The sequence below is a fragment of the Oreochromis aureus genome, linkage group 13 (genome assembly GCF_013358895.1).
Source record: "Oreochromis aureus strain Israel breed Guangdong linkage group 13, ZZ_aureus, whole genome shotgun sequence".
Classification (NCBI taxonomy): Eukaryota; Metazoa; Chordata; class Actinopteri; order Cichliformes; family Cichlidae; genus Oreochromis; species Oreochromis aureus.
Genome location: NC_052954.1, coordinates 28,425,387 through 28,451,702, shown reverse-complemented (window position 1 = coordinate 28,451,702; position 26,316 = coordinate 28,425,387). Strand labels below are relative to the sequence as shown.

General features: G+C 37.7%; 1 protein-coding gene across 1 annotated transcript in view; it reads left to right on the top strand.

Annotated features, from left to right (window-relative positions):
- cdh5 (cadherin 5) overlaps window positions 1–20,219 on the top strand; it is a 35,518-nt gene extending 15,299 nt beyond the window's left edge. The window contains exons 7-15 of the mRNA XM_031743900.2: window positions 461–565; window positions 843–985; window positions 1,073–1,206; window positions 2,227–2,336; window positions 3,115–3,217; window positions 8,834–8,964; window positions 9,164–9,278; window positions 13,703–13,835; window positions 14,783–20,219. Of these exons, the coding sequence (XP_031599760.1) occupies window positions 461–565; window positions 843–985; window positions 1,073–1,206; window positions 2,227–2,336; window positions 3,115–3,217; window positions 8,834–8,964; window positions 9,164–9,278; window positions 13,703–13,835; window positions 14,783–15,167 (1,359 nt within the window). The 3' untranslated portion in view covers window positions 15,168–20,219. The remainder of the gene's footprint in view (window positions 1–460; window positions 566–842; window positions 986–1,072; window positions 1,207–2,226; window positions 2,337–3,114; window positions 3,218–8,833; window positions 8,965–9,163; window positions 9,279–13,702; window positions 13,836–14,782) is intronic.
- Window positions 20,220–26,316: the final 6,097 nt, after the last annotated feature.

The window sequence follows — 26,316 nt, the reverse complement described above, 5'->3', positions numbered from 1 at the left end:
AACCCCAAAAAACACTAAGGTGCAAATGCAGTGTGTCCCCAGTTACAAGGAAAGACATACAAGGAAAATGAGGTCAAAAGATTTAAAGCTGACAGGCTTAAAGAGTAACATATTGTTGAAGGACTACTATAAATTTTGTGAAAGACTGAAAGAAATAGTAACAGAACCCAAATGCATCAGATTCACACAGCATACAGTTGAGTTCTGTGTTAGTGAGAGCTTTAAGCAAACAGCATAATCTAATTTCAGATGCCATTAAAAACTGGAAATTAACGAGAACAAAAATCTCGAATATTTAATGTTTAAAAGAGCGCAACCTTCCACTACTAAAACTGTTTTGTATATTTATGTAATAAAGATAGTATTGACTCTGCACTGAAGCTTAGAGTCACAGCTATCGATTCTAATCTAATTAGCACTGACATGTTGCTTACTCACTCACACTGTCTTTGTTCCCTAGGCTCTGGACTTTGAGAAGACAAACAGCTACTCTTTCACTGTCCGGATGAAAGAAAATGTCCGAACTCCCGCTGACAACACAAACACTGCAGTCACCAGTGCACAGGTAAATATCAAACAGGGCAACTGAAAATGTATAACTGGATCACTTTCGCCATCTTCAAAGCCAGTTGCCGACTTGATTTTCATTCTCTAAAAAAAAGAGAATCTATGCTGAGGAATGTATTTAATGCTTCACTGTCAAGAATTACTTTTCACAGGTTTGGATTAGCAGGACACAGTGTGATGCTGTGTAAAGGATTATAGAAAAAAAATTCATAGTTTCATATTCCTAGTACAATTATATTTCCAATGTTGGTCTAAACTGTTGCCAAACTTGACAGGTCAACATCAACGTGTTAGATGTAGATGAGCCACCGATCTTCTCTGAGGACATGTACAAATTTAACGTGAAGGAAGAAATGCATGTGAACAACATAGGATTCATCAAAGCCAGAGATCCTGACAGAGCCAACAAGACCATACAGTATGCTGCACGCATTCCCCAAAATAAGTAATAGTGTTACTAATCCTGTAAAGTGTTTGTTAGAGTGATCTTGTTCTCTCTGTTTAGGTTCTCCATCATGCAGCCGGACTGTCCTATCGGTATCAACCGACTCACAGGTCAACTGTACACTCTGAGAAATCTGGACAGAGAGGATAAGCCCACACACGTGTTTCAAGTTAAGGCGCAAGAGGAGCCAAGTGGTATGTCACACACTCTCATAAGAGCTGTACGGGGTTTATTAATCCCGTTTCCTCTAAACAATACATCCTCACATGAAAAATTGAAACCACGTGTTTTAAAACAACAGCAATGTTGTTTTAAAACACGTGGTTTCAGGGAGGGAGTTAATGTACAAAGGCCAAAAAAGACAGTTTGTTCTCTTGGCTGAACATCTCTTGTAGATTTATTGAAGGATGGGAGTGTAACACATTAACGGGGATTTTTACAGATTTAACACATCACCATAACACCTGGTCGACCCACATGAGAAGGAGAGAGTAAGCAGGAAAATCACATTAGAGTGTCTCTTTGTTCACTTCCAGCTTCCAAACCAAACTCTATATTTTTAGATCAGCAATGAATGAAATCCAGAGATCTATTTTAGTGGCTTGTCACAGCGTTTAAGGAAGACAATGGTCCCCTGAGCTTGACAAGGTCCTCGATATACAGTACATGTTCTGTACTAAAGATAGATTCAAAATCTTAGTACAAGAGACAAAAAAGAGACTCACATATTTATCAAAAGATGAATATTCAAAAAGAACATCAGTGATATAAAATAAATGTAAAAGATGCTTTAATGTGACGAAAATAGCTGTCCAACAAACAGCTCACAAACAGAAATCCTTTCAGTTACTTGACCTTTAATCTATTCCTTCAGTGACAGAGATATGCACACCTAATCTCCAGCATAGTTAATCACTGTTACATTGGCGCATCAAAGTAAATGACAACTAAATCCTTAGTTTAAGAACTTTTGTGTTTCATTCCTATAGCTTCAGTATTTGATGATAAATGACACAAACTGAGAAAAGTGTTGCAGAAACAAAAAGTGCAGTTGTTTCCACATTTGCATCTCTTCTGCAAATACTGAATGAGACAAAATTATACTATCACTGCTGAATGCCCTCTTGAATCTCTGTTTGCAGCTTTTGTGCATTTATTTGGACTATTTTCATTGTTGGACGTGTCATTAATCTGATGTTTTCTTTCCTCTGTAGGTTTGGAGTCAGTTGTAAAAGTTAACATTAATGTTCAGGACGTGAATGACAATGAACCTGAACTCAGAGTTGACGACATCTATATATGTGAGAACGATGAGTCTAATACGGTAAGAGGTGATAGTTTTTATATACATACTATTTATCGATTTTAATTATGTTTTTTTAATTTATATAGTACCAAATCACACAAAAAACATTAGCCTCAAGTGGCTTTATACTATAAGGTAAAGACTCTAAATATTCAGGAAAATCCCCCAGCAATCAAATTATCCGCCATAAGCAAGCACTTTGTGATGGTGGGAAGGAAAAACTCCCTTTTAACAGGAAGAAATCTCCTGCTGACCCAGGTTCAGGGAAGGTCGGCCATCTGCTGTGTCAAGTTAGGAGAAAACATGAGGAGAAGCGTGTTTCTTATTATTAAAGGATGCATCTTAATGGAAACTAAACACCAACAGATCATGCTGATGTGTTGTTGATGTGTCTTCTGAATTAAAACTCACATGAAGCCAAGCATGTGATGAGCTGGGATAATGAATGCGTTTTACGTAAAAGCCTAAACACATATTTAGGTGTCTGTCTCCTCAATGATGGAGCCTGGGAAGCTACAATAGATTTGTCCATTATTTACAATTAATTTCTTATTTGATTTTTTTTCTAATTGTGACTTTAATATACATAATCTGAAATTTGGATCCCAACCTAAAACTGTGTTTTTGTCACGTGCCATGTATATGGCAGTAGATGACTCAGTGATTCACATGCACGCCATGCATGCCTGCATAAATCAGTGCATATATAATTTATATATATGGGTTGCACACATTGACTGCAATGAATGTTATACAGAAAGACTTATTTTTGAGTCATTTTTTGGTCTTTCCTCAGATAATTGGAACCTTGACTGCCACAGATAAAGATGATCAGCCAGTTGCCTTCACTTTCAGTCTGGCGAGTGAGAATTCCAACTTCTCCATCAGAAACTATGGCAGTAAGTCTTTCTGTGTACTGAACATTTATTTACTTTTCTTTTCTTGCTTGTTGCTTTAAATGGTGCTCTGAGCAAGCACTAGCCTTGGCACTTGTTGCTATGCAACAACTGGAACTCTATTTGAAGCCCAATGCTCTGTTTTTGAAATGTAAAATTATTTTAACTTCCGAAAACATCCTTCGGTTCTTTGAGCCAGACGGGAGATTTTGAGAGCCTGTCTGGGACCATAAGTGCTATCTAAAATGCACAACAGCAAAGACTGGAAATAATGAGAGCTATTGGTTCGATGGGCTTGAAGATAACTCCCTCTGTATTGTAACCTTGTCACAGCTGATGATGTTCAAAGAACAGCAACACAAAGTGGTGCTGTTGAGAGGTCTATAATACATTCAAGGACGGAAAAAAGAGAAACTACATCAAGAGGACAATTACTAACTATGGAAACTGTAGAAAGAGGTCCTGGGCTCAAGTTCAGTGGCTGGCTAGGGTCTTTTTCTGTGGAATTTGCATGATCTCCTTGTGCCTACTTAGGTTCTCACCAGGTACTGCAATTTCATCCAACAGTCCAAACACATACATATTAGTAAGTGGTTAATTTAAATAGGCTGTGCGTGTGAATTGTTTGCTTCTATGTGATTCCCCCTGTGACAGACTGGTGATATATATTTTATGGGCCTGGTTTACTAATAACTTGTAGCAGTGCAAACTGGGTTTTGGCATTAAAAAAATTACTTTGGGTATTTACAAAGAGCACAGTGACAAAATTTCTCAGTGAGAGTTCCTTTCTTTCTCAAGGTGCAAAATATAAAGATAAGAATATTTAAATTAGAAACGCTAACTGATTTACAAGTTTAGTGCTAATTGTGATGCTAATTGCGACTACATTTAATTTAGAAAAAAAGCATGTCTTATGTTTTGCACTTGATATGAAGATGAACTGTCTGCACCTGTGCTTAAAAAACAGTGAAACTGCTGTAGATCACCTGTAAAACTAACCAGTATTGTGAGCAGTATTTTTAGTGGATTGTGCTGGCATGCTAGTTTGCTAATTTAATTTAGTATATCTATAGCATGCTTTAGTTTTTCTCATTAAATGAGGTGTAATTAGTACATTGGAATATATTGAGGATGAACAAAGAATTTTAATCAGAGAAAAGTCATTATTATAAATACACACAATACTAAAACCTCTGAAACTAATGTCTTCAAAGTAGTCAAAGGATTCAAAGCCATGATGGCTACTGTTTGATTCTCATCCATTAAATGATGCAGTGGTCTTTTTCAGGACGTAGTATGTCTGTAGACACTAAAATGAGCTACACCAGCTAGTTGGCACCAGCATGCACAATACAGAGATCTCTTTTTGATTATTCCATATGCCATTCCATATGGTTGATGCTTGGTTACATCAGCTTTAGGGAAGAGGTCATTCAGTATAGGATACATAACAGCACAAGTAAAAGTGCATTCATGATTTTTATCATCATATTCAGTCATTATCCATGACAGCCAGAGGGAAAGTCATACCAACTGTTGCAGTCAAAAATTAAAAAGTATAAGTAGATGAAAGCCTAAGGTAATCAAATGAAAGATTTAGGTGAGGTGTTAGTATTTAGTCTATCTAATCTAAAACCTGAACCATATTGAAAAGAAGATAAACAGAGAAAAATGATGTGAACTTTACTCAACAATTTCCACTCATGCATGTGCCCAGAGGGGTTGACTTGTTGAACTGAAGGAGGAAAGAAAGATAGAATAGTGCAAAAGCAAAGAAAAATTAGGTGGAAGAAAAGATTTTTAAAAAGGCAAGATGTTCAGGACTAAGAGGAGAGAGGGAGGAGCTGAACCGAAAGAGACTTACAAGCAGTAAAAAAAAAGAAAGAAAATGAAGATAAAACTGAAATGGATGCTTTACGTAAGGCAAAGATTAAAGAAGGAAAGGAAAGTAAAAATAGAAAATCAAAAACAACTAAATGGAGAATAACAGTTTCGAGGCAGACTGAAGAAACGGTGGACGGACAAAATCAAGGAAGACATTAAGACCGTCAATGCATCACCTGAGGACGCCTTGGACAGAACCAGCTGGAGAAACCTTTGCCAAAGAGCGGACCCTGCACCAGCGGCAACAACGCCAGGATGAAGAAGGAGAATAACAGAAGATGAGAACCTGAGATAAAAGAGGACTAAAACTAATGAAGAGGGAGGAAAAGCAGAGCCTTGCCAATGAGAGGGGAGGAGAAGAAAGAAGAGCATGGGATGAAAAACAAAATAAGGACACTTGCAGAACAAAGTAGTAAGAGAAGATGAGGACATGAAAGAACATTAGAAACACCACATTTAAGACCAGGGGTTAAAAAGGTGAAGAGGAAACGGGGATGCAAGAAAGGTGGGAAAGAGAAAAGGAGAGAAGAGAGAAGAAGGTAGCTTTTTGATAAAGTGCTGGTTGTCAGTGCAAACCGATGTTTTCCTATGTGGCTCAAGACTGTGCCCCCCAAAACCCATCTGACAACACCTCACACCACTTAACACACAAACGAAAACATGGCCTACATGCACAAACACACATACACACACACACACAACAAGAGTGAAAGTGAAGGCTTTTGAAATATTCATCGACTACCAGCTCTTTAAAACTTGCAAAAAACAACCTTCATTACGGGATTCACAAAGACTCTCACACTCCAACAGTCAATGTAGCTGCACAGTGAAGTGACAGGACTCCATGTTCAGACCACACAACTACATGAAGCTTAGTCCATTAATGCCGGACAGACAAAAGGGAAGGGGAGGTAGGAAAACAAAGGGGAAAAAAAGAAAAGATGAATAAGATGCCAGAAGAAAGATATGTAAATAGAAAAAGAAATATAGAGAGGATAGTGAGAAATATCCAGAGAGAGAGGAAAGAGATGAAATCAAACAAAAACGGAGCAGGAGACGAGACGGAGAGGAGGGATGAGATGAAGGGCGGACAGAAGCTGTTTCATCTTTTATTCGGTTAGTTAAGGCTTCATTTACACCCATATCCTTCCACACATACCTTCGCACATGTTGTCATACAGGCATTTTCTGGTTTGTCTTAGTTATTGAGATAATAAACTTTGTTAAGCACCTGGTATGCAGAGCTTTGTTCATCACTATGTCATGTGACTGGGGACAGAGTCAAAATTATGTGGAAGACACTGTGTATATAGGCTAGTCTCATTGATGTTCATGCTTTTGTCTCATCATTTAGTTTAGCTCATCGTGCAGAGAAATCAGAATTCAGAAAATAAAGAATGTATTTGTAGTGAAGATAAATGGTTAAAAACAATAGAAAATCCCTACTGCAGTGCTTCTCAAGCATGTTTTGTTTTTTTATATTTGATGTTTGGTTTTGTTTTTTTATCATGTACGTTTTTTCTCTTTGTAAACATATCATGTCCTGCATGATATGTGCTCTTGGCCTTTTGGAATAATACACATAAGTGTGTCTCTGTAACCTCTGCATAGTTTAATGCAAAAAGGACACCACGTGTGGCTGGATACCACCAGAGTGTCATCGCTGTTTATTTCCTATACAGCATTGAGGAAGTCTGAGTAATTGTTACAGAACTGAATCTCCTCCTGTATTCATTATTGCTGCTTTTCCCATATACACGGGCACTTGAAATACCTGCAGCACAGTTTTAGAGACAGAGGGTTTATATACTCATTTGTGTTCATGAGCATTCTTTCAACTGCAAATTCAAAGAGCAACAATTTCACATATCCTTCACTGAAGAGTTTAAAAATAATAATGATAATTAAATTGTGGTGCAGGTATTTAATATATTTTCATTTCCAAGGTAGAAATGGTTGTGTGCTCAAAACACAATGAACAAATACTTGAACAGATCCTTTCAGTAAACACTCTCAGTGTTCCCCTAAATCACACAACACAGTGTGACCTGATTTTCACTGGAAATACTTGTACATGAAAAAGAATTGCAACACTTTAAAGAAGTTTAAGTTTACGAACATACTTTGACTCCGTGTAAGTGTTTGTGAAAATGCTTTCAGGCAGGAAGTTATTCATGCTGGTGAAAAATCAGGGCTTCTGTTAAACACTCTGGATTTGAACTTCAAGTCCAAATGTCAAAAATCGCAAGGTTGTTTTCATTTGAACTTGCCCTTAAACCAAAGCTACTGAATGTGTTTCTTTATTTGAGAGTATTCAGAAGGGTCCTTCCTGCCATTGTGTTCTCTGAAATTCCTCTAGTGGTGGGATATTGTGAAGGAAAGCGTTTGGCAGGAAATTTCTGCCTGCCAGGAGTTTGACTAATGACTGTATTGTTGCTCAGGTCTATGAAAAGGACATCGATGTAATCTACTCAACATGTTTCTTTTAACTAAAACTGCAATTCAGTTCAGTTCTTTTTTTAATAGCTTTTTTAATAACGTCACAATAACAGTAATCTCAAGGTGCCTTTTTTATTGTAACTGAAGATCACACATTATTACAACAAGTCAATATGGCAATTACTCTTGTTGAATGGGAGTGGGAAGGCAAACCTCTGTCTTAACACTGGGGGTTCCCATGTGCCAGGAAATAGGGGGTGAGGGGCAAGAAAAGGCAGAAAAGAATCGATGGAGAGGCTACAAAATGTAAACTACGACAATGAAATGACCAAAGTTTTCTGTATCACACTTTGTCTGGTCACTGATAGACAAAACTACATACAGAGTAAGATAAGATAAGATAACCTTTATTAGTCCCACACGTGGGAAATTTGTTTTGTCACAGCAGGAAGTGGACAGTGCAAAAGTTATGAAGCAAAAATTAGAATAAAATAAAATAAGAATAAATACAGTACATAACTGTACAGAATAGAATAAAATAAAATACTATATACAGTAGAATAAAATAGAATAAAATATACAATGAGATAAAAATAGAGTACAAATGCTATATACAACTGAGTAAAAATACAACGATGCCAGAAAAGATTATTGCACATTAGTGTTATTGCACATTTGTGGATGTGTGTGTATGATCAGTTAAAGTCTTTATTGTGGAGTCTGACAGCAGTGGGGAGGAAAGACCTGCGAAATCTCTCCGTCCCACACCGTGGGTGCCGCAGCCTGCCACTGAAGGAGCTGCTCAGTGCTGTCACAGTCTCATGCATGGGGTGGGAGATGTTGTCCAACAGGGATGACTGTAATGAAGAGATATTTCCAATCACAACAACGTACTTCGCAAAGGAGAGTGATCTATGTTAATACATTTGTTCTGCTACTTCATTTAAAAGCCGCCTTGGCCCCTTGTAGGATTTGCTTTTGCAGATTTTTAATGTTCTGCAATTATTTATGATCCTAATTGACTCCAATCTGAAATGCATCAAAGCTGTAATCACAAATTATCTCTCTGCCTTTATTTAGTCACTCTCTCCTTGCTGTCTTATCTCAAATCTAGTCTTATCTGTTCAGCATGAGTCACATAAATAGACTTTGTAGACTGAGCAGGTGAGCATTAGTTCTGCTTTAGTGAAACAAGGTGATGAGTGAGGCAAATTAAGGGAAATTTGTGAGGCAAAGGTGGTGTGATATTTTGTAAGTAACTTACTATGTGTATTTTTTTTGTATCTCTTTGTATAGATGGCACAGCAGCTCTCATTGTGAAACAGGGCCCATTCAGCCTGGATGACCCCAAGAGTTACAAGGTGGATATAAGGGTCAGTGACGGAGGACATCCCTCCAAGAGCAGCGTCTCCACAGTATCAATCGGGGTATGTCTGTTTTTTGTGTGTGTGATATTGAAAGCTGCTTGAGATTATTTTAGCACTGATCATTTAAAATAATTGCACAGATGAAATGTCTTGTCTCGGTAAACCCAGTATTAATGCAGTAAACCTGTAGCTTCAATGAATGTTCAGTAAATGGACATTAGGGCAAGGTACTGACTGACTGATTGGTAATATGTTGTAGATATGCCAGTGTGATGCCAACCGGAATCGTACATATTGCAAACCTGAGGCTCGGAGGATGGGAGTCAGTGTTCATGCCCTGACAGCCATTTTGCTTTGCATACTGACAATTCTGGGTAAGTTCATCTTTTCCTTTTTTGTTTTACTACTTATTTTTCTTCCCCCTTTCATTGTTTTCACTTTTAGAAACTTAACCCTGAGATTTTTAATGCTATAGTCTGTGTACAGGCTTTTTTAAGAGTATTAATGTTTATAAGAAAATTATTTTTTAGCTGCATAAAATCTGAACCTCAAGTGATGTCACAGATGACTACAAGTTGTGCAGGTATGGAGTTAATAGAAAGCAATGACATCTGTACTCTGCTCCTCATCTTTGCTAGAGGCCAAAAGAGACCTGAACAGATATCTGACAGATCTATCAGTGGTTTAGTTGCATTCTGGGTATTGTAGGTGTCAGGTTTTGATAGGAAGAAAGCATAATGATATATCTGGTTTTTCAGCATCCTTTTTTAAACTGTCCATCACGAATATGATATAAAATGAAGTTTTAATTTGTTATAATATTAGGTAATAGATCCTGATTTGGTTGCATGTGAATTTGCTTGAGTAATTAGCCACTATGTTGTTTTAAGTTATTTTTGCTTGTCTGTGTTAGAATATATAGAAAGGTGAAAACACATCATTCCCAGAATATTTGCATTTATGCTGAAAGTATGGGAAATGCATTGAAATATTTATTGCATTTTTTTGCATTCGTATTGTAGAATTTGTGCAAGTTACACATAATGGCATGTGCAATATCAGTGCACATAATAATGGGATTATAGTACAACAGGAAAATCCATATATCCATATGACGCTTTTTTCTTAAGAGTATAGCTTTTCACCTTTAATACCAGAGGACCTGCTTAATGTCATCTTCTGGTTTACAGTAGTAATTATTTTTGGCTTTTTTCAACATTTGACTATTTTCCAAAAAATGTGTCTTCCTGTTTTGCTTGGAATAACAAAGCCAGTAAACATTCAGAAATAAAACCATTTTCATTTCGCAGAATCATTTAATTTCTGCACTCGGTCTGGCTCGTGAAATGCAAAAGCATTTTGACTGATTTCAAAGCTAGAAATTTATCTTACCTAAAAATCTATTTTTCACTGTTTTCCAGTGGCCAGATGTGTTTTCTCACCTTCAGAGACTCACTGAAGTGTACTCCAGGGTGTGATCTGGAGTCCTGTGGTGTAGTGGTTAACACATTCACCTTATGTGTGAAAGATCTCTGGTTTGAGACCAGGAGGAAACACAAAAAATGCTTGAAGGGGTCACATGCTCGGAAAAATGGGAGGGGCATAAAAAATGTGCCAAATCAAATAAACTCATAAGAGAGCAGCTGAGAAAAAAAACACATAATATGGGTTTGGATGAAGCAAAGCACACCGAAGGGGATGTGGAAGTGAAAAAGGTGATACAACTTTCAAACAGAAAGGGCAATGAAACATGTCACATTTTTAACCCATTGTGTAGACAGCCATGTTTATGCCTGGAATAGAGATTGGATAAAAAAAAATGTTGTTGTTGGAAATAGGAAAAGTTTAAAAAATGAACAATATGAGTTAAAAAAATTCTAAGCAACAGGAACAAAACAACATTTTCACTCGCCTTGTTTTGGGTTTGTTTGCGTTCACACACAACAAATAATAAACAAGCTTTTGTGAAATATTTGAAGATTGAATCAAAGATAGATGTCTAAATGTTTAGACAGACAGTAATGTAAAAATAGTACTTTTCTTTGTTCTTCTTTAACTTTATTACCTGTAAGCAGAGAACTTCTGTATATATTGTTATTCTCTGAGACAAATTCATGAAGACAGCATCAGTGATAGATGCAAAAAGCCAGTGCTGAGTGATCGGGACACGTGCACAGATTCACTTGCCCTTGCTTTGCGATAAATAAGATTTGTGTTTTGTGGGGAACGTTTTCCCCTTCTGGTGTTGTTGGTTTTATGAATAATGCAGCAGCGGATGTGAAAATAATGCCTGTAGTTGTGCGCTCAATATTCTCTTTGATACCTTCGCCCCCTGCCTTTTTTTATTTCTTTGGGAAAAAGAGACAGTTGTCATGTTGGATGAGAGGCACACTGGAGATACTTGGCCAAACAAGAGGGATGTGGAATGAGATGTACTGAAGAAGGAAGGAAAAGGGAGAGGAACTTTAAGATAAGGAGGGATGGAGGCAAAGTGCCACGTGGAAAAAAGTGTATATCAAGACTTCGATATTGGATGTGGAGAGCGGTGAAACAGGCGGACAGATGTAAGACGGTGAATTGAGGTGGAATGAGACCGGCTGAGTGACAGAGAGACAGAAAGAGGTTAAAGAAGAGAGACACGGAAGAGGAGAATTGTGGGAAAAGCAGCAGAAGAATAGGAGTGGTAATGAGGGGAGTTTATCAGTTCTTTAGGTGCCGTCTGCTTATCAAGCACCACCAAACACTCAACCTATTAACTATTAATACACTCCTTCACTATCGGGCCTTTTCCCCTTCATTTTTTCCCTTCATCTCCCCCTTCCTCTGTTTCTTTCCCTGTGGGTCTCTCTGTCTCCCTAACTTCCCCCTTCTATCTCTCCTTCTCTTTATCAAACAGCCCCAACACAGGCTAGATTAACTATTTAATGCACTTGTCATTATCTGTCAGGGCCCAAAGCAATTTAGCGTGCTCCCCATTCACAGGCACATTTTCTCACATGAAGCCGGGTTTGACACACGAAAAGACATTTTTTCTCAGTCCTTCTTCTCTAAAGAAAGGGCTTCTTTTTTTCCCCCCTCTCTTTTCTTGTCCCTCTAAGTCTGATATCTCCAGAGCTTATTAAACTGCAGAGCATGTGTTGTAAAAGATTAATCTGTTGGTTTCCCATGCAAACTTAAATTAGTCCCACTCACCCTCAACTAAAAGGCATGGCTAATGCTGCCCGTCCGCTGAGAGAGAAAGAGGTTCATATCGGGACCGAGGCTTGGGGCCTAATCTAATGTCAAATGTATCCTTCCTTCTCTCCTCGTCGCTCTCTTTCTCTCCTGATTTCCTCACCCCTAAGTCGCCCATTTCTTCCACTTCCTCCTCCTCTCAATCAGTGCCCTCCCCCCTTTTTTGTTTTCTTCTTTTTTCTCTTGCTTCCTTGTCCTCCGTACTCCGTGCCCACTGACATGCAGCATGTAATCAAAAACTTTACTGAGCTTCTTTTACCCTACTTTTTATCAAGTTTGACTTTTTGAACCCCCTTTAATGTCATCATAATGTTGTATACAAGTCAATTCGTTTAATTTTAAAGTAAGCCTGGTTGTTCTGGAAACAATTATAGTTATAGCTTCAGTTTATGAATGATCAGACCGGCTCTGGTCTAACAGCCTGTAGATAAAATCATAAGGGGATTATCGTAAGAGGCTGCCCATCATTCTCTCTGAGATTGTTTTACACACAATAGCAAAGAGCTATTTCACGCAGACTATGAAGTCGAGCTCAGCTGTTATCCTTCTACACATCCAATTGGTCGATATCTAATCAAGTGCATTGTTTAGCTGCTTCAGCTTGCCCACAGTTGCTCTACATGTTTAAGCCACTTTGCAACCCACCTCCCTCACAGCTGGGTTCCCGTGTGGAAATAAAAGACATTTATAAATAACAGCATACTTGTTCATAGCTGCTTTACTACAGGAACACAGATTGGTTGATGTTCCAGTGGGATTTTTAAAGTTACTAATGGCATAGTTCAAATCAGATTAAATTTTCATATAATCTGTAATCTTGCACGTTTAATTAGGTTTAGAGTTAGGCCCTGTTCTGCTAGAATATTTTGCCCTGTGCACAGCATGCTACCTCAATTGTTTTCGAGACAGACATTAAAAGTCTCAAGTCTGATAATCGTCTTTGTTACTTGAACTGAAACAAATGTTTTTCTTTATTGATTTTGTGATTTAAGACTCCCATTGTTACACCCCCGCCCCCCCTTTTCTCTCTTTCTCAATAGTTTATTTCATCGTCATGTGCTTCTCTTTCCTTTCCTTCTCAACCCCCCTGCACGTTGTTTTCTCACACTCATTTCCACTTCCCTCGTGGTGTTTACAGAAATTCTCTTCCTGTCTTTTATGCTCCCCTTTCTTGTCTTTCTTTGTGCAGTTACTCTGTGCATGTCTCTGGCTGAGTAGATTCACTTAAGGTTTTCACGCTTGGGGCGAACGTCTCAGATACCTTAAACCATCTATTCCTCATTTTCTCCCCTTCGTCACTGCACTGTTCTCTAGTCTCATTCCCTTGTCAGTGCTCTACTTTTCTCACTTGTTTCCTGGCCCCATTCTTATTCTGCTTTGGTTGCAAGTCTCTATCATGATTTCACAGTCATAGAGCCATTGGTCTGAAAGGATAAATGACATTGCAGTCTGTCTTTTTGTTTTACTGTTGATGTCTTCATTTTCTACCAACAACAGTTTTGATTCGCTGTGCTGGATATCAGCTGAATAGATTCTAAACACATGTTTCTTTTCTGCTTTTAAGTCATAGTGATCCTGTTCGTGATGAGGAAACGCTACCAGAAGGATTCCCTGGCCAATATGAAAAACAGCGGAGAGATTCATGAGCAGCTGGTCACATACGATGAGGAGGGAGGAGGAGAGATGGACACTAATGGGTATGCAGATGAAAAGAAGCACCGCTATACACTTTTAAACTGACAACTTGAATATAACTGAAATGAGCTGACATGGTTTATCAGCAGCCCCCCTTTTTTGCAGACTTACATTTGATTCCATTTTCTTTATAAACCTCACAGAGGAAAGATTTTTAACCTCTGAATGAAACAACAAAAACCCAAGAATTTAGAAAGTCTTGTCAAAGAATGACAGGAAATCAATTTTAAGTAAAAATGTAAAATAAATGTTGCTTTTTACTCACCCTTTCAGCAATGCCGGTGAGGCCATTAATGCTCTTTTTTATGTCATTAATTTCTCTTTTGTGGCTGCCATGCATAAAAAAAAAGAAACAGCTCACAAAAACTGAAGGGAGCTTTAATTATTTAAATGTAGGATTAAAACTGGCTACTGGGAACATAGACAGCTTTTTAAACATTTAAACATTCCTCCTTACATTATAGTGTTGTTAATGTTTCTATTGCATCTTGATATTGGTATTCTTAAAATCAATGAAACATATATTCAGCTTTTCTTATGCTTTTTATGGTTTCTTTGCATAATCTTTTTATTATTTTGAAAATCCTTGACAACAAATAATAAAGTGTGCTACCTCCTATATCTCCACTTATCTGCACTTTAATCTTATCATCTTTTATGTATCTACTGACTTAGTTTTACCTAATCTTAATCTAAATATCACTAGAAATTCTTAATATAAGAACATCTAAGTTACAGAGTTGCCAAGACATTACATTATTATTGGCAGCTTTCTGAAATATATTTTAAAAGACAAAAAGATAAAATATATCTTTATAGTTGAGCTGTAGCATTAAGCATCCTGTAATAAATATGTCAGTGGGCACATTTAAATGTCTGTACCCAGAAAATTTCTGTGATGACGAAATGTGATCAGCAAATCAACTCACTCTATCCACTTTTCTTTTAGCTACGACGTCTCAATCCTCACCTCCGCTTGCCATGACGGCTCCCTGCTTCGCCACCAAGATCACCGCCCCCACCCCTCACTCTACGCCATGGTCCAGAAACCCCACCACCACACTCAGCCCACCGCATGTAAGGGCGACATGGCAGCGATGATTGATGTAAAGAAAGACGAAGCTGATCACGACCGAGATGGATTCCCCTACGACACTCTCCACATCTATGGCTACGAGGGACCTGAGTCTTTAGCCGGAAGTCTCAGCTCTCTGGGAAGTTCCTCTACTGGTTCGAACTTGGATTATGACTTTCTCAACGATTGGGGCCCGAGGTTCAGGACCCTGGCAGAGCTCTATGGTGTAGATGGCCCAGATTACTACCATCAGTACTGATACCACATACCACCACATAATGACAAATCATACACATACACAACAAACATACAGCTTGATACAGTAATCAGAAAGAGCCATAGCAATACACTCACATACTGACCAGAAGCATGCAGGAAATATACACATTCACACAGAAACAGATCTACACTAGATAACCGTGTTCTTGAGAGACTTCTCCCGCTCCTCAAAACAGAATCAGGGAGCTCCTTTTTATCCAGTAACAATGACTAACTTCTGTTATGATGTGTAATTCAGTGAATCCATTAGTGTGTTGTGCCTCCGTCTGTTCACTCCCAGTCAAAAAAAAAAGAAAAGAAAAGAAAAGAAAAGAAAAGAAAAGAAAAGAAAAGAAAAAAAAAAGCTTCGTCAAAATCTTGGAAGCTCCATGAAGTTGAGTCAAGGAGGCTCTTCTTTGTTCCTGTTTCCAGTGAAATATTGGAAAGATTTTTAAAGGAACAGAACACCAGGACATCGTTGAAAGAAATAATAGAAATAATGGCTTCATACATTTGCAAGAGGACTGATTATTTGGTGACAATATGAGATCCAGACCATGAGGATTTTCCTTTACAGCAGTGTTGGGAGTTTTACACCGTAACCCTTTTATTCTGAAAAAGGTCTAAGCAGGTGAAGCCAGTTGGGTTGGATATGGATGGGTAGGATAATCCCGTCCCTTTCAGTGATGTTACTCAATTACTTAATTTCTTTAGCATTTAATAATTTTGCAGCAGCATTTTGTAATATGATTTTTTCCCCCTGTGGTGACTTTGGCAAAAGACACAGACTATTGAAGATGAAAAGTTTATAATTTGATTCATTAAGTATCCCTTAAAATTAGCATTAACCGTACCCATCATATTGGCCTGTTAATGTATGATTAACTGAATTCATATATTTAAATCCTTATATCCTGTTTAACATTACAGTGTATTGCTAATATAATATTGCAGACTCTGAAGATTAGTTCATTTTGCTGCAAAGAGAATTAAAGGAATCATAATAATTCAATCCAACGGGGGCTGCAAAATGCTGCGTGTGAAAGCAACTCACTGCTGATCTTTTTTTCCCCTTCGTTCTTTTTTTCTGTCTCTTTTGGTATACGCCGTGTGATCTCTTCTAACTTTGATGTGTGTGTGTGGTTTTTTTTTTTATAAATTTGACAAAAGGGACACAAACATGGGGAGAACGAGGTGATTTTATTTTTGATCTGTAGTTGATGATTTGATTTGTAAATATGATTGCTTGAGGGGGTTACTGTACTGGGAAACTCTGAGCAGCCACACGAGTTTAAGCTCAAAGGGGTTTGAAGTGTTTGATCACAGCAAGATGCCAGTTATGTTTTCTTCATCTGAAATACTAGAAGAGACCGTCTCTAAGGAAAGTTCAGCTCTGTAAAGTCTACTTTGTTCATCAGAGCGTTAAGTCCGGTGGGTTATTTTGTGACATGCCCATTGAGTTTGTGATTTTTCTGAGGTCCAGACATGACATCAGGTGTCTGAACAGTAGTCAACAGAATTCAAAAGAAGCATCAAAAGTCCCTGATTTTTTTTGCAGTTTTTTAAGGTGAAAACCTTAAAAAACCTTTCCTGCTTTGTGTTCCTAAAACCAACCCTCTGATATGAATAAGGTCATTTTCCGAGTAAGTCATTTTGTCCATTTTCTCAGTTATCTTCTGCTCTGAAAAGAGAAAAGACAATCGACAGACGGACAGAAAGGAAATGACACTACTGATTCTCAGACAGAATTACAGCATGTTCCGAGGGTTTATTTGACAGAACCCATCATCACAGTTATTGTTGAGATGAAAGCCTAATTCTCAGAGGCCTACTGGAACAAAAGTAATTCAGACAACTCAGGAAGCACAGAGTTGGAAAAGCAGCTAGTTGGGCAGCCACAATGACTCTGAGGTGGCTTGAATAACTTTAACCTCTAAACCTTCTTGGCTGCTATCAAATCATAAAACTTGAGATGAAAAACACAAACTTTTTGACAGTCTAGATGGTTATTTAATATAGCTACTAAAAGTTAGGTAATAGTTTCTCCTAATAGTTGTGTAGGATTATTATCTACCTTGAATTTTAGCATTAGATAGTAAGGATATTCTACTTAGCAACAGATATGGCACTTCTTGGCGTCAAATTGAAGTTTTGTCTATAAAATGTCAGTAAATATGAGAAATACCCACAAGAGTTTCTCAAAGACCAAAGTAGCTCCTTTTTTCCTTTCCAGATATACTGGATATTTGGTCTGCCCCGTCTCTTGAGTAATCAGGAACAACCAATCGCAAGGCCACACGCTGTAGCATTTAAACAACAATCACAGATCTTTTAGATTATTGCACGAATGAATGGCCAGGAAAGAGACCATTGTTTCTGCATTCATTCATAAAGCACCACAAAGGTAGAAGGTCACCAATTGTCTGTGATTACTGTGACATCTGTGAATCTAGTACCAATTGTTGCTGATAGTACCACCCTACTGAACACACACACAGCCTACTGTGTTTCTTTTTTCTTTTAAAAAAAAAAGTAATTTCATTTCAGTTTATTTAACCTGCTATTCAGTCCCAGGAATTGGAGTTGAACTTGTTCCCTTAAAACTCAGTCCTGCTTGGAATGCCTTTTGATAAACAGTGAGACAATAGCTGGAAGTCCTCTCAACGCCTTCCTGTTGGGGTTCAAATATATATATATATACACTTAGCCAGTTCCTTCTCCTCAATCTCAGCTTTGCTCTCCTTGTTTGTCTCACCATATCTCCTCGGCGCTGTCTTTTTCTCCGTCGTCTAATCAGTGAGACCAAACAGTGGACTCAACTTCCTGTCCATCTGGGAGGTTGTGCCCGCCTCTTCCTGTCTGTGTTATCTTTCTCCTGGACCAACACATTGTGCTCACTTCCTGCAAGTCCAGCCTGAGAAATGGGCTTGAAGAGGAAGAGGGAGCGAGGCAAGGAGCGGCATGGGATGAGGTTGGGGGTTAAGAAGAAAGAAAGACGAAAAGAACAATGCAGAGCAATGATTAGTTTTCCAGCTGAAAAGAAACACCTCAGAGCAAAGATGTGTTTTTTTGACCTGTACATTTTGCCATCCTCATGAAAGAAGGCTGATCCCACCAGTAAATCTTAAGTTTATTCAAAAAAACAAAAAAACAAAACACACAGTCTCACTTTTGTGGCTTCAAAATGGCAGGAATGGAATCTTAAGTACTCTTACCTTCAGTTTATTTCTCCTCATTGTTTTTAGGCATTGCACTCATGACCTTTGTCAAAAGCAACCCACTGTTTTTGTAAGTGTAAAAGAAAAAAACCTTCAAAAATCTCTTAAAAATTCTGGCACAACAAGCACCACTGCTAAAAAAAAAAAACATTTCTAGAATCTAAGAATCTTAGCTAGTTTTATAATCCACGTCCTCGCTCGGCGAACAAACAATGGCTCATTTTTCTGTCTGACATCTTTGTTTGGGTCAAAGAATGGAAACAAACCTTGTAAACTTTGGTTCAATTTTGCTTCATTGTGCAGTGAAAGAAAAACCTTTTTGTCCTGTTATTTCAAGCTATTTTGTGGCTCTAAAAGTAACAGTAATTTTTTTTTTATGTGTGTGTGTGTGTGTGTGTGCGCGCATCTTCACCATTATTGTAATCATGGCGGTTATTTAAAAGGTGTGCCTGTGAAAAAGAAAAACTTCATTGTTAAAAACCAGCAGGCTGTAGCAGACACAGGTGCTCCATTATCTACTTTCCTAAAAGCAACAAGTGCTGGCTGTACTTAGGTGAGAAAAGCTGGCACATTATTCGAGGCAGATGGATACATTCGTAATTTTGGCCAGCAGTATTTTCAACTTGTTTGGCTCACTCCAAAACGATATAAAAATGTACCACATACATTTTTATGACAAAAATCCATTAATAGAATACATCAATCATTAAACACTTCCAGAACACGGACCATATAGTCAGACATGGCGTAATATTTTCCAGAGCTTGTCATATTTATTTTTTCTTTGTGTGCTGCCAGGACCAAGACTTGGACATATTGGTTTAGACTAACATGTTTCTTCCAATCCATCATGCCCAGCATGGTTTCATTTTTAGGAATTTTCTTGAGCTCTTTTCCCGCTTCTCCACACTTATTCATCAGATTTTGCAACTTCCAACATTTTTCAAGTATTACAATAACACGCTTCGGGACAATGACAGCCATACGAGTGCCATAATTAATTTGATATGTTGGTTATTAGTGGTTGTGGGAGGACATTTACCTCCCCTGTTGAAGGAGTCACCTTGGATTTAAACAGTGAAAATTAAACCTCTCAGGGTGGGATCCCAACACAAAAAGGTTATTCACATAAATGTGAAGAAACAAAAATATGGAGTGTGCTGGTTTAAAAGACAACATTTAAGTGTTTTTCTTCTGTTTGTCCTATGTTTCAACAAGGGATTTTATTTTGAAATGTATATAGAAAAAATGTGCCTAATAAGGATCTTTCTCTGGCCTCACCTTGTTTATTTTTTTCTTACTGTTGCCATTATTTTTGCCTAAATAACTGTATTTAAAGGATTTTAAACTTGACACTCTCTTTTTTAATTGCTGTATAAAGGAAAACTAGATTCAGCTTCAGCACATGAAAGAAAATAATGTTTGATGCATGAGTGAGTCCTCGAGTGAATATGTAACTTTCTGCTTTTGTGTCCACTTTTGTGTGTGTGTGTGTGTGTGTGTGTGTGCGCGCGCGCGCAGGGGTGCTCGTGGTTGTACCATGACTGTACCCATGTAGATATACACACAAACGAGTATCAGACCAGTAAAAAACAAAAACAAAAAAGGAAAAGAAACCACATTTCTCTTGAGTGAAACATTAAGGTCTGCAAGGGAGTGACATGTGCCTTTACTCTTTAAAAAAAAAAAAAAAAAAAACATGGAAAGAAAAAGAAAAAATGCTTTTTTTTGATGGTGAACACGATGTTTTCTATATTGTTTTATGGTGTACAGCAACTACTTTTTATTACATGAAATTTTGTAAGTGTAGAAGAATAAAAATCCACTCAAATATGTTTTGTTTATCTGGTGATTTTTACCGACACTTTGGGACAGAAGAAAATATTTCACAAAATGAACTATAAAATGTTAAATGGACTGGTTTATATATAGCACTTGTCTTCTCTGCTTGAGCTTTACACAACATGTTTCATTCGCCCATTCAGAGAAGCACTTTTTTTTTCTACACCTAAGGGTAGATCAAACATTCACACTTGGGTACTTGAGAAAGCAACTTGGGTTAAGCATCTTGCCCAAGGATAGTACGATAGGTGAATGGAGCAGCCAAGGGTCAAACCACCAACCTTCCAATTAGCAGATGAGCTGCTCTACCTCCTGAGCTACAGCCAAGACATGTGTGCTGAATAAAGGTGGATGTACTAGCTCACTGGTTTATTTTTATACTAAAAAATATTCAAGTAAGCTCTGACAACCATTTCAAATTGCATCAGCTTGTAAATTCCACTATCTGATGGTATGATACATGATGCCAGTAAGTGGCTGCCTCCAGTTTTGAGCCTCCCCAGATGACTTCAAGTAGCCAGAGGTTCTTGTATTTTTAAGTGGTCTTGAGCAATAGTCCTCCTCGTGGAGTTTCTGAAGGGCTTTGGCTGCTTTTTCATTCATTTTCAACCCAGTCCATGTAAATGGCCATTTTCAGAGGAATGATTTTGTTTGTTTGTTTGTTTGCTTGCTTGCTTTTCGGTGTGTTTGTTAATCTATTTAACTGACCTATGAATCAGTCAAGCATAAAAAAGCACCTAATTCAACAAGTGGTGTACCTACATATAACAAACAACTTAGCAAAGAAAAATATTGTAAGTTGTATCTTTAGGCATTTTTTTAGCAGCCTGTCGCAAAAACACATAATTTGTTCTGATTCCTTCAGCCAATCAATGGATATAATATCCCAAAGAGCTATTAGCTGCAAACTTGGCAAATCTCAGCAAGGTGTCAAGGGCGTCCTTAAAAAATGTAATGAAACTGGACAAGTGAAGGGCAAAAGAAAAAAAAGACTATCTACAGCAAATGAAAATCTAAAAGTCGTGTCCTTAAGAAACTTTTCAGTATGACAGTGATGCCAAGCAAACTGCTAATATAGTAAAAGCATACCTGGACAGAAAAACACATGTGGAATAACTTCCCCAGCCCCCAGAACTCAACATTATTGAAGTAGTGTGGGATCTTGACAGAACTAAAGGCACTTTAATTCATTTTTTTTTATATGTTGCCAAATTACAAAAACCATTGCCTCAAGGTGCTTTATATTGTAAAGTGAAGACCCTACAATAATACAGAGAAAGGCAGCCAACAACCAAAGAAGAGCTTTCGAATGTCCTTCAAGAAGCCTGGAGAACTGTTACTATTAAGAGTACTTAAAGAAATTGGAAGAAGGCTTGACTTGAGTTCAGACTCTACTGAAGAATAAAGGTGCTGATACTAAATATTGACGTTTAAGTTTGTTGGAACTTTACAAATTCTGTTTTTGCCTCATATAGTGTTTTTGCATATTTTTGAATAGATAGCTGCACATATTTACCATTTTGCAAGCAGAATATAAAGAAATGAGGGGTGACTTAAAACTTTTCTAGAGCACTTTATACTGGAAGGTTTACAATACAGCTTGAAAGAACATTTAAAAAACTACATATTGGAAATATTTAATGCTCCACAGAGTAATAGCAATCCCTGAGATTATAGTATACGCATATATCTGAAGGACTGATAATAACAATTTGATGGGCTAAAAACAACTCAATGGGGTGATTTGATTCAACACAAAGCTTTTTTGTTTACATAATCAACCAAACTTAATCACGAGATCCTTAATGGCCAGATACTGTTCAACAAATTAATATGATAGGGGTGAGAATTCTTAAAAACCTAACTAATCTTTTTTAATCTTTTTTTTTAAAGGCTTTATTCAGTATCAAAGTGCCTGTGACTCATGATAGAAAGCCAAGAGAAAAGGAGGCGAACATGAACAATATTTTCTGTCATATCAATCTGTTGAAGAACAACAAGAAACAAAGAATAAGAACAGCAGGTACCATATGTAGTGTGTCTGCCTTTTCATGACAAAAACACGCCTAAGTCTCATGCAAAGAAAAAGTGGAATTTACTGTTTTGTGTCAGGTTTAAAGTGTCAACATGGGTCTGAAAAACCAAAATACTAACAGCACGTTCTCTAACACGGCGAGACCAGCTCTGTTCCTTTGTGTAAAATGATCCAGCATGTCAAAGATTACACATTGTGGGGCCATGTGAGGAAAAGCTCTGATCTCCCTCACCTTAATCCTTGACAAGCGATCAGATGTGAGTTGGAGGATATCCTGTGTTTTTCTCCTTTTTTAACATGAGTGTAAATTCACCTCAGGTTCGTGCAGTTTTATTGGTGTAGGGCCTGTAGTGGATTTGGGTGTCAGACCTCCATATGTGTGATCATGTCCATATGAGACGTGACTCATTCTACATGTCCGCAGGGTTAAAACAGAGAAACAGACGCAGACGTGAATAAGAAGGAAATACCAGAGTGACATCCGCTCTTTTGGGACTTCTTGGGAGCCATGCACACACAAACACACACACACACAGTTAAAACTTCAAGAGTGGAAATTTTGTGATCTTGATCTAGCTGATAAATTATGCTATAAATTAGGACCAGTGTTGTTACACCCTCAGGCTTTACTCAGACCAGTATTACTGGCCTTATGTCGACCTAACAGCTAATACCTGTATATATTTATAAACCTTTTCACAAGTCTTTTAATGTTAACATCAGAATACATAATTCGTCTCACTGCCTCACAAAGTCATTCATATGCATACTAAAAAATACTGATTATCCTATACTCTATACCACCCTACTTTTACCATTACTTCTAAGAAAGGAGAACTAGCAGTCATTAGTGGTTTTTAGCGCCTGAATGAACAACATATTTTTCCCATTAGAACACTCTGATTTAAAGACTTTGTATGTTTAAACAATGAACTTCTCATTAGCGCTACCTAGACAGCACAATGACTTTACGACCCTCAAGCCCTGCACATTTATCAGCATTCAAGCTTTCATATTTTCTCACACTTACAATTACACCCTAATTCAGTCTAATAAGAAAGTGGGATGCTTTTAAATAGCTTTCACTGTGACTTTTGAGATGCACAGACACCAAATCCAGTCTGTCATCAGTTATTCAGGCAAGCAGCATAGCTGGGAGATGTGACAAATATCTGCATGGAGAAGAGAGACTGAAAAGGAAAGAAAATGTTCAATGAGAGAGGAGAGAGAGATACTTCCAACCCATCTCTACTTCTGTCTCAGCCTCATCTCAACTTTGGTCCATTTGTGGTGATGGGACGGGACTAGCTGGCAGCCACGTGCTAAACGTTGTGCTACGGTCAAACTACAAAAATCAGACTATTAAAGTGAGGCATGCTTATACTTGAATAAGATTACATGGAGACTGCAAGTGGATAATCCTTTGAAGCCTGATCAAAGAAAGTCTGAATTTTGAAGTGGGGTGCAGTATGTGTTTACATGCAAAAGGAGTTGATACGGGTAGCTGTTTACATGACTACAGCATGTAATCCAGTTAGAGAGCGCTCTGTGTCTTGTCAAGAGCGGTTGTTGTTGTTTGTTGGCATAAAAAAATAGCACAGATGAATTTGAGAGAGTGGCACAGGTATCTGTAAGGGAAACATTTTAAGTGCTCACACTGCTTCAGATTATTTTGTGTTAAGGTATATGATATGCGTAGGTTTTTAGGCATTATATTTCCTTCTGGTATTCTATATTTGCAGCTTTATTTCAAGATTTCAACATGGCTTTTTGCTTAAAGGTGCAAAGAGCTAAAAATCTACCCTTACAATATCCTTCACATTGTAGGTCTAATGGTGTACACAGAGTATTGTCAGTGTAAGAAGAAACATTTACATTTTAGACCCTTTAGATTGACCCTTTAGACATTTATTACAGATGCTAGATGCAAGTTAAAGAATACTTCAAACTGTCAAAACTGTGATCTCAGATCTAAAATGACTCAGCAGAAAATAATGGAAAAAAAATTCACAGATGTCTTCAATTTTCCACATTATGTGCAGCCAAGAGAAAATGTCTATGATGCAACCAAAGAATGTTTTCATTTAGAAGTCATTTAAAAGAAACTTTCAGAGAAATGTTGCATAAAGAGGGTGACATTAAACAAAAAACTATTTTTAAATAAATAAATCTAAATGTTGTGCCTTCCACAAGGCCATGCACCTGTGCCTAATTACATGTGAACTGTGGTATTTTGGATCTGAAACACTCTGATCTTACAGTAAGAAGAAGTCAATATAAATGTCAATGGGCTTTAACAGGGAAAAATCGAAAATGGATTTTCTTTCTGTCCAATCAAACGTGAAGAATTTCTTCCATTGTCACAGATAAACTGATGTTTTTTATAAAGCCTTCCAACTCGTCTTCTCGCCAAGCTCTTTCGATAAAATCTCGTAAATAAAACGGTCTGTCTCTGTTGTTATTGCAGAGGGAGAAAACTGTTTTCTTTTGCTTGTCTGTGCAAATATTTCAGTGTGGTGTAATACAAACATCTACAGACTAAACACTGACATACAAAGGTTCTGGCCTCGTGTTGTGCATGAGGATTTGCAATTGGGTTGCTTTTGTTTTCATGTCCTCTGATGGTCTGTAAAGCAGATGTGCTGCTGTCTTTGTAATGGGAAGAAATAAAGCTGTGGCATGTAGATAAATAGGTAGATCACGGAATTGCCAGATGTAAAGGTTCAATGTGTAAGTCATGGCAGAGCAGATTACTGAAATTTACCAGTACCCCTCCCAAATGTATGCCCATTGGCAGCAGTCCTAGCCCTCATTCCTGGTTTAAAAAGCACTGCAGTCAACCATCAGAAAAGCAGAGCTGCATCAAACATCCCACTGACACACTGACAAATAAACCCGAGTTCAAAACAGCCGCTACAAAAACAGGAGCACAAACGCAGACACTGCCCATGTCTAAAAGCTCATATTTGTTGGAACCACAGACACGCCGTGGTTCCCTGTTTGACTAAAGAAAAGACACACGAGGCATTTTCTAGTGAATAATGCACTACGAGATGTTTCCCCACACAACAAGGAGACCTGTTTGACTAACATCCTGCCTGTGAACAATAAACGCTTGTGAAGAAAAAGATATTCTTTTCCTTCCATCCTCTCCATGCTCAACACGCTTTGTTTTCTCCATATCCTGTTAAGAAGCCTTGGAACAGCTGGTACTGCTGAAGCGAAGCAGATTTTAAATGATGTCAAAATATTGCACCAATGATGACAGCGCAAATAATGAAAGCACAAAAATCGAATAAGTTTATCTTTATCTGCTTTATCTTAACTATTGATTAATTATGCATGAAATATAAATTTCAGATATGATGGAAATGTGCATTGATGTACAGGGAGAAAAGCACTGAATACATACTTTTTTGGTTAGGAGTGAACATTGTAGCAGGAGTCCACTTGTCTCAGGTTTGTATCTCTGATACTGTTAATGTGCACTCGAAATGAGATGCAATATTTACCAACAAAGGGGAAACAGCACTACCTGAGCAGACAGCTAGCTCTATGAGAAAACTGGAAGTGCGCTGTCTCCACACTGTGGTTCAAACTGTCAAATACATCCTTCCATTTTTTTCCTAGACATTTGGTTCATTTTGTTAAGAAAATGAGTAAGATATAATAGTTTACTTTTCAGTCCATTACTAAAAGATATCCTGATTACAAAGCATATGAAACAGGATTTTCTTTTCAAGAAAAAGATTATTTAAAAGCACCCCAAACTGAGACACTCACTTTATGTAAATACATCTAAAGAAAATTTCCATATATATTCAAATTATATCCCCAACTAAATGTTGTTTATGGGATTTTGGTTTTTTTAGGTATAACAGAAAAGAGTTATACAGCAAACAGGTCATGTCTTACGTCAAAAGAACAAAATGCAACCACAGAAAACGGAGCAGTCAAAGCCTGAGTCCAGGTTTCAGAGTCAAAAACAGACAGATGGTCACTGAGATGCAGCAGCATGAAGGTCAAAATGCAGTCTGGTAAGTGGAGAGTGGGGA